This window comes from Strix uralensis, chromosome 27 (assembly GCF_047716275.1).
Source record: "Strix uralensis isolate ZFMK-TIS-50842 chromosome 27, bStrUra1, whole genome shotgun sequence".
In the NCBI taxonomy this organism is placed as follows: Eukaryota; Metazoa; Chordata; class Aves; order Strigiformes; family Strigidae; genus Strix; species Strix uralensis.
In genome coordinates this window covers 2,806,628-2,815,157 of record NC_133998.1, presented here as the reverse complement: position 1 = coordinate 2,815,157, position 8,530 = coordinate 2,806,628, and the positions used below count along the sequence as shown (strand labels likewise).

The 8,530-nt window shown below is 41.0% G+C and overlaps 1 protein-coding gene across 1 annotated transcript in view; it reads right to left on the bottom strand.

The window, feature by feature from the left end:
* Positions 1-204: 204 nt before the first annotated feature.
* The window catches only part of MUC16 (mucin 16, cell surface associated), a 58,755-nt gene continuing 50,429 nt past the window's right edge, over positions 205-8,530 (bottom strand). Inside the window, exons 62-82 of the mRNA XM_074851247.1 lie at positions 8,486-8,512; positions 8,076-8,221; positions 7,903-7,970; positions 7,499-7,690; positions 7,131-7,159; positions 6,869-7,017; positions 6,719-6,786; positions 6,579-6,621; positions 6,088-6,436; positions 5,675-5,701; positions 5,352-5,494; positions 5,172-5,239; positions 4,690-4,862; positions 4,455-4,564; positions 3,397-3,464; positions 2,541-2,695; positions 1,874-2,037; positions 1,713-1,777; positions 892-1,067; positions 758-802; positions 205-263 (exon numbers count right to left, since the gene is read on the bottom strand). Coding sequence (XP_074707348.1) covers positions 205-263; positions 758-802; positions 892-1,067; positions 1,713-1,777; positions 1,874-2,037; positions 2,541-2,695; positions 3,397-3,464; positions 4,455-4,564; positions 4,690-4,862; positions 5,172-5,239; positions 5,352-5,494; positions 5,675-5,701; positions 6,088-6,436; positions 6,579-6,621; positions 6,719-6,786; positions 6,869-7,017; positions 7,131-7,159; positions 7,499-7,690; positions 7,903-7,970; positions 8,076-8,221; positions 8,486-8,512 — 2,324 coding nt within the window. The remainder of the gene's footprint in view (positions 264-757; positions 803-891; positions 1,068-1,712; positions 1,778-1,873; positions 2,038-2,540; positions 2,696-3,396; positions 3,465-4,454; positions 4,565-4,689; positions 4,863-5,171; positions 5,240-5,351; positions 5,495-5,674; positions 5,702-6,087; positions 6,437-6,578; positions 6,622-6,718; positions 6,787-6,868; positions 7,018-7,130; positions 7,160-7,498; positions 7,691-7,902; positions 7,971-8,075; positions 8,222-8,485; positions 8,513-8,530) is intronic.

Below are 8,530 nucleotides of genomic sequence, written 5' to 3'. Positions count from 1 at the left end.
GAGAGGGAGATCTTGACGAAGTTGAAAGTACTGTACAGTGCATAGCTGAGGCAAAATTGCTGAAAGACAGCATCTGGCCTTCCCTGGCCACAGGGCAAACATGCCCCAGCGACATCAAGACACGTGGGATGTACAGAAACTTTGGTAAAATGGAGCGAGGGTCTGAGGATCTACAGACTCTACTCTCAGTGAGTGTCAGACCCCTCAGATGGTTTCAGGGATGTTCAGAGAGACAAAGTTCTCTCTTAGCTGCTGGATGAACCCTTTTGGGGGAGGGCACAGGGCTAAAGGTGTCAGCAAAAGTCGTAGTTAATTTTGCCAGCATGTTTGTGGTGCATGGAAAAGCAACAGTTCAGAGTACTTTTTTTTTCCTGTTTACCGTTAATTCTGGGGTTATGGCTATTTCCACAACACCATATCTAGATTTTTTTGTAAATACTGTGTCGGGGGAGGCAGTGGGTCTGCCACCAGCCTGTTTGAAGAAGAATTTAGCCAATACTGCAGTTATCAAAATTTACTGGTGTCAGAGCTCCAAAACATCTTCCCAAATTGTATTGCTTTTGCCTGTCCTTCACCTCCATTTTCCTCAGGCTGGCTGACTCTGATGGTAACTGCTGTTTGCTGCCAGCCTACCAAGAATCCTAGATTTCTGGGCTCTTGCATGGGTCTAGTCTCCGTTTCAAGGTATGTGATGCTAATTTACTATAGTTCAAGTATTCAGTGGCTGTAGGGTCAATCCATCCCCAAAAGCACTTACCAGATCTTTCAGACTCCTGTTCATCTGTCTTGAGTGGAGAGTAACCTGGAAATAAAGGGTGGGACAGATGAGAAAGAGAGCGCTCTAGAGGTGATTAAAACAAAGCTAATAAGCATTCCCACAGGAGCTCTCACCTTCAACAACCAGACTCTGCTCCTCCAGCTCATAGCTGGGGCCCAGCTTGGTGAATCCCTGTGTCAGGCGTTTCAGCTCCTCATACACCTCTTGCTTTTGTAAAGTCCGTGAGAAGGGGTCCAGTGTGAATTTGCAGATGGAGGCAACATTTGTATAAGCTTTCCCACGGACAGGCCTGGAGGATGATGGCCAGAGTCATCATTATGGGAGAAAAGAAAAAAAAAAGTAGAGCTGAGTAGAGGCAGGGAAGAGGGATTCAGAATCAGGCTCAGGTCTGCAGATGTCTAAGCAATGTTTTATTAGCACGGGATCAGTTTTTGCAGTTTATGCTAGATGAGGGGGGAACTCATGCAGCGTTGTGAAATCCATCCACTGGTTTAATCCCAGGCAAGGCATTTCTAAGAGGTAAATCAGCTCAGCTTTTTTTGTTGCTCCAAAGAGGTGTTGGAGAAGACACACACAAGTAGATTTTGTTTTCAGGCTCGTCAGTTCTAATGATTGTTTTGATAATATGGTTCAGTGGAGTTTTAGCTTATTTGAATAAGCTAAATGAGAGAATGAATCTATTTGTTTTACTCTGGAATTGTTTATGCATGAAAATAGCTTTGCTAGCATGGAAACAAAACCAACTCTCATTTGGACAGAAACCTTTTGTGGTAAAGGCAAAACTGACTGAGAGTGAGTGAAGGTGCCTCCGATGTGTCATCCAGAGCACAAAGGTTGGCAATGAGGCATAAACACCGTGCTGAGGCTCTGGATGCCTTTTCTGCTAACTGCTCTTTTGGGACTCAAGAGAAAACACTTCCGAAGCAGGACTTACCCAAAGCTCTCGAGAGTACAGCCAGCGAAGTAGTCCTTCAGGTTGCTAGTTCTGAATACATCAAGCTGATGGGAAGAAGCAAAACAATTGAGGAAAATTGGGAAAATTTTAATGCATCCTTAATTTGGACAGGGAAATCAAGCTAGTGCTGTTAGTTTTACCTCTTTCTCAATTTTCTCTTTGTTCACTTGGTACACCTGTGACCTGGAGTCCTGCAGTTCTGGGGAGTAGGGAAGGTTGGAGATTCTGAAATTTAATCGGAAGGTTTCTTTCCCAGACTTGAGGGGTGTTTTGTAAGTTACTGCCTCAATTGCTAGTTCCAAGCCTGGAAATTGAGAGAAGCCAGTATAAATTCAAGCAGCATGACCTGCAGACTTATAGCTAGGAAAACTTGAAGAAGTCTTAATAGATTAACAGAACTTAAGTTGCAGTAGGGTCTGACCGCAAATTCCCAGTCTACCCTTTCAATCAGTCCTTCAGCAATGTACTAGGCTACTCATTTCCATGGGAAGTTGTACATTTGAAAAAAAGCTAAAAGTCTGTTTATCTCTAAATGCTTGCAGTTATGGTGACTAGTTACCACTTCATTTTCTTATTATTTAATACTGAGTAACACCTTAAGCCACTGAGGACTAAAGGGCTACACTGAGCCAGGCTGAATGTGGCAAAGGACTGGCCCAGGTCTGACCTGAGTTCAGTGATTCAACTTGATAACAGAATTATTTCCACACACATCCCCTCTGATAGACCAGAAGTTGGGGAATTCTGAGTATGCCGTAGCAAAGATCTGGGTGGAAACTGGGCAGCTGTGATTTGAGCTCTGCATACTGTCTACTGAGAATCCTTGCAGCTGGTAACTGCTTCCCAGCCACAGTCCGGTTGCATTGGAAGTCCCGTCCTGAAAGGCCCTTTCGACCACAGCCTGGTTGATGCTGGGCTCTGGCTGGAAGAAGCACTTGCAGTCAACCACTATGGATCCAGTCCTGTGGACAGAGAAACAGAGGTTCTGGGATAAATAGGCTGATGATCATAAAACTTCTTCACGTGGGAAAGTTTCCTGAGGGATTCCTGCTATTCTGAGTGTTAAGTGTTTTAAGCTAATGTGGTGCTATTGAGATGTAGAACAGGCTGTTTTGGACTTTTCCTTTGGACAGGGACAGTAAATAAAATACCACTACCTCTTCTCTCTGCAATCTTAGGTTATGCTGCATGCATACAGGGAAAGATCAGCACTTAAAAAAAAAAAAAAGCTTTTACCCTGTGTGAGGGTCCCTTGTCTAAGCCTCTTTTCATCTGGAGTAGGACACTACAGCTATACCTGAAGCCCACATTTAAAGCCCCGTGGAGTCCAAGTCAAGAGGAGGAGTGCAGAGGTTGCAGGGTCACCATCAGTCCTCATTAAGAGGATGGCAATGAGTAATTACTGGGATATTCAGAGACCTAAGAGTGCCTTACAGAAATCCTGACTGAGACTGAGAAAAATGTCGGTCCATACCAAGTCAGAAAAAATTCAAACTGATGAATTCTGGGGAACCTAGAAATGACCTCTTAGGGCATAAACTAAACCATTTCCAACATGAGAATGGAGAGGAGGAATTCTGCAGACGACAATGTCACTTGGCCATTGGGGAATGGTGCCAGGGTGTGGCAGCCTTTCAAACAAAATCAGATTGTTATCACAGACCTCAGCCTTGTGATACTGCAGTTCAGGAACTGGTCTCGCAGGTTGCTCTGATGGTACAGTTGATTCATCTGAAATAAAAATGTCATGTTAAATATTAATGAGTTCTGGGACTCCTAGTAGATGCTTCAGGGCAGCAGGAGGGCTTCTAACTTTGGAGAAACACCAGACTTTTTTTTTTTTTTTCCCTAGTTGGATTTCAGGGGAGTTGGTTTTTACTTCAGAATATGCCTTCTGGTGATGAAGTCTGACTTCCAGCTTGGCAAGCCTTTCTTGTCTTATCTGAGCAAGCTGCCAGTGATAAACAGCACAATCTGCTGACTGACAGCTGTCATCTTGATCCACATTTCACAGGCAGCACAGACTCAGAACTCAAAGTATGGAATGTTATGGCTTCATCTAAAAATCAAAACCTACCCAATTAGGGCTTTACTGGGTTGATATGTTGGTGGATTGGTGCTGAAGAGAACGTGTTGCATTCTCAGCAATGAATTATGATGTGCTGACCTCTGAGCTGGCAGAGATCTGTGTACACTTCTAGAGATGGACTGAAATGCCGAGTGGCTGCATTCAACAGATGACCTAAACCTCTTGCCTTTTGTAGTGCATGTCTTTGGCTGGAGATAATTTTTAAAGACCACATGTAATATAACAAAATCAAAAGTGATTCAAAGGACAATCTCATCTTTTAGACTAGAAATTTTTGTTCCCAAATGTTGATTTTTTTTTTTTTTTTTTTAAATTAAGACATAAATCTACAGCAGTTGTTGCAAAAATTGACCAGTGCAGACATGGTGGCATTTGAACTGCATTACCTTGTTACTGATGCTTTCCACTGCTGCTTTGTATTCTGGAGACTGAGAGTCTGGGTTAGTTAGATTTTCATTGACTATTTTAAAGCTCAATCTGTAGCCCAATTTGGCTGGAGCTTCAGTCAAGATAGGCTTTCTGGTGATAGCTGAGTCTGTGAGGGGGAAACCTAAATAAAAATGGTAGAGTTAATTTATTTTTACATTAGATCTACACATACCACAAAGCAATATAGGTATGCCCCTGTTTACATTATATAATGTAACAATGAAATTCTCCAGGAATTTGTATGATTTAAAGAATGGAAATGCTCCTAGAATGGCAATATCATGCTGGATTTGTTTTAGCATAGAGTCAAAACCTACAGAATACCAACAGACCAACGGGGAAGTTCATGAGTGCTCAATTCCCAGTGGAGTGGAAGAATGAGGAGTGATCTCCAAGTGATCCCAAAGTCATACCTTGATACTGTTCATGGACACTTACCATCGACATACAGGCTGTTCTTCTCTAGGCTGTAGTGCCCTAGTTTGGTGACATCATTTGTCATGATGCTCAGCTCATGATAAACCTTTTTTCTGTCAAATGTGGCGAGGCTGATGTTGTTTTTGTAGCTGCAGACAGCATCTACGCCTGTGTCACCCCTGTCTCTCCCAGACCTAAGTAAAAATGTCAGACACGTTCTTTAGGACACTGCTAATGCTTACAGAACATCCTGTGTAATTTGAATGACTAGGAATGACAGGCTATCAGTGCAGCTGGGCTCCTACATCTTTCAGCAGATTCTCAAGAACTGTGGAAATGACATTTAGATACCAAAATGAATTTACCAGCAAGAAGATCATGAACGGACAGGGAGGTGTCACTGGCTTCTGTTTTCTGGCATCAGAACAATTATGATAACATGCAAATTTAAGGTGTGTAAGAGCAGATAAAGAAATGGTTAATTGCACTTTCAGGAATCTTACCTAAATCTCATAACTTTACATCCTGTGTAGGCAGAGCTTATGCTGCTTCTTTTGAAAAGAGGGTCAATCTGTGGAAAAAAAAAAAATAACCGAGAACTTGAAAGCATGTCCTGCATTTAATGCAGGCAGATTAAGATCACCACCATAACACAAAATGGGCAGAACCAGAGCCAGACTTACATAATGGTTGATAACTTTTGCTGTGGAAATGAATTTTTGGGAACCAGTTGCATCCAGATCTGGAGTGTGCTGGAGGTTGGTCAAGGTGAAATTAAGTGTGAAATGCCTGAATGTTGGGCTTGGTGCAGTAGTTATGCTCAGAGCTATAATCAAAGAGGAGAAGGATTATGATCTTACTATTAAAAAAGCTATCTTCACTTTCAAAGACATTCCCAATCTTAGCACACTTCAAGGCTATTCTGAAGAATCTCTTCCCCTCTTATTTTCTGAGTGCACCAATCCTTTGATAGCTTTCCATGGAATGAGCTTGGCAAAACACTTACATGATCTCTCAAGTGGTTTGTTGTAACCTGAAAAGGAAATGCAAGAGAAACATTATGTAAGAGAACTATACACTTAAGAGAATGAAAGAGAAGAGGAGATGATTAAATGGATGACTTGGGAATGAATCATCAGAACCAGTCCCCGAGGGTGTGAATCTATTAAACAAACAACCTGCTGCTTTAAGCAGAACAATGTGCTTTTATAATAGTGAAGGCTACAGTGAGAAAATGTATGTGACACTGTTTAAATGAAATACTGGTGGAATAGAAATCAGGTAAAAATGTTCATATGCAGGTGAATGACTGAGGTCAAGACTAAAATTAAGTCACTCTTCAAAGTAATACAGAAATGAAAATCTTCAAAAATGTCTACGTGAAAATGTTCTTGGAAGCATTCGCTTAATCTTATGCACATAAATTATGCAGTAAACTCCAGTGGGACCACCTTCTCCTTAAGGTCAGCTTTTTTTTTTTTTTTTTTTTAATATTGAAATGGTCCCTAAGTCCTGAGGTGATCCCAGACTGCTCTAGTGCCTGGAGGAATGAGAAAATCAAGCACTTACCATTGATATAGAGGCTCTTGCTGTCCAGGTTATAGATTCCTAATTTGGTGATGCTGTTGGTCATGCTCCTTAGTTCTTGGTAAACCTTAGCTTGGTCAAACTTGGGCACTTGGGAGCCATTTCCATAGCTGCAGATGGTGTCTACTCCCGTGTTATCCCTATTCTTCACTGACCTGAGGAATTGAATATCATGAAGCTTCTGTTAGTTATTCCAAAAATCTGTTTTTTTCTGATGTGATTAAAAACCCCCCTAAACTATTAAAATCTGTCCACAGTTCTCAGAACTGCAGAAATTACTGAGATATGGTATTACAAAGAAAAAGGCTTTGTAAGATAAGGACCATACAAAAGTGCATAGAAGCTTTATTATAATGATACGGACTTCTTGAAAAAGGAAAAGAACTGTTATTAAAGTGCCAGTCAAACATAATGAAATCCGTTTGCTAAAGCTCAAAGTTAATCTTTCAGCTATATTGCTCACCTGAATCCTGTTACTTTGCAGCCAGTGAAATAGGGGCCAATGCTGCTCTTCCGAAACAGGGCAGCAAACTGAAAAGGGAAGGTCTTTGTGAGTATGGGGAACCCCAAATACTGGGTGATTTCAGTGAAAAGCAATGTGACTTTGGCTTACATAATGTTGCATTATTTTCTCAGTAGAATTGAATCTAGCAGAATTTGGTGTCCCTAGGTCTGTTGTGAATCTGAGGTTGGTTATTGTGAAGTTCAGTGTGAATTGCTCTGTTACTGGTCCTGGGCTTTGTGTGGTGGTTGGCTTCACCACTGTGAGAACAAAAATTACACAGATAAGATAAGAACAGGATCTTTATAAGACATAGTACTGTTATTATTTGTCTTTACATTTAGAGCAGAAAAACATATTAACATGATCACACACTTAAGATACTTTGCAATCTTCCAAGCACTGCCAAATCAGGGGGAAACAAAATCAACTTATGTCTTTGAGTAGCTTTAACGTATATCTGTTTTTAAATATACTTACATGACAGACCATGCAGTTCGTTGTAATCTGAAAAACAATGGACAATTATTAGGAAAATAGTCCAAGAATGTCTCAGCAGGACTAAACACGTGTTTTTTATTACAGAAGATTCAGGATCATGGCTACTAAATTCATGACTGTTTTAACTTAATGACTCTGGCAGTTCTTTGCCCTCTACTTTTTGTTAGCTGGTTTGAGAGGTGTGTTTAATCCTCTTCATTCTCATTTCAAAGTAGTCTGTGTCAACGTAAAGCCTAATGCCTCGAGGTGGTCTCATTACCATTAACGTAGAGGCTCCGGCTGTCAAGGCTGTAGTGTCCCAGCTTGGTGATACCATTTGTCATATTGCTCAGCTCATGGTAAACTACCACTCTGTTGAACTGGGGACCTGAAGGCTCCTCTCTGTAGCTGCAGATGGCATCTACTCCCGTGTCATCCCTGTCCTTCTTTGACCTAAGAAACGAGACATTGTTTTAGGATGTTTTAGCATTATTGAGAAGTCCCTCTTAAATTTTAGTATATGACCAAAGAGGTAGATAAGAAAACCACTCAGAGACATTACCACGATATAAAAAAACCACTCAGAGATGTGTTAAATGCTGAGAAATGGGAAGCAACTTTCAAAGAAGCAGGTAATGCAGACGTTTCCCAGACATGGCTCTTACCTGAATGCCATTACTTTGCAGCCAACATAAGCAGGGCCGATGCTGCTTTTCTGGAGTAAAGTGTCAACCTAGAAATTTAATAATAATATTTAAGTAAAACGTCATGGCAAAGGTAAGAGATTAGAGATATTAAAAGTACTGTGCCCAAGCAGGGCATCATTTGCCAGACTTACGTAATGGTACATGACTTTTTCTGTTGACTTGAATTTTTTAGAATTTGGCATCACCAGATCTGCAGTGAACTGGAGGTTGGTTATAGTGAAATTCAGTGTGAAGTTCCTTAGTGATGGCGTCAGAGGTTGTGTACTTTGATCGACAGCTGTAATGAGCAAGGCAAATTATTGCTTGAAAATACAGTTTATGATCATCATCCCTAGAGGAAACACTGTAAGAAAAATTCTCAGATATTCTAGTTGGCTTCAGGGTTATAGCAACTGCAGCTCCTTAACAGGCACCCAAATTCTCTTAACACTGTTTTATAAGTGTAGCAGTGCTCTTGGTTGGTTAGTCCAACCTTCTTTTTTGGTTATTGCTAACTAGCAAAATCTTCTTGCTCTTTCAGTTTCTATTTAAAGGTACTTACATAGTTCAGGCTGCAGTTCATTATAACCTGTGCGGGGGAAAAAAA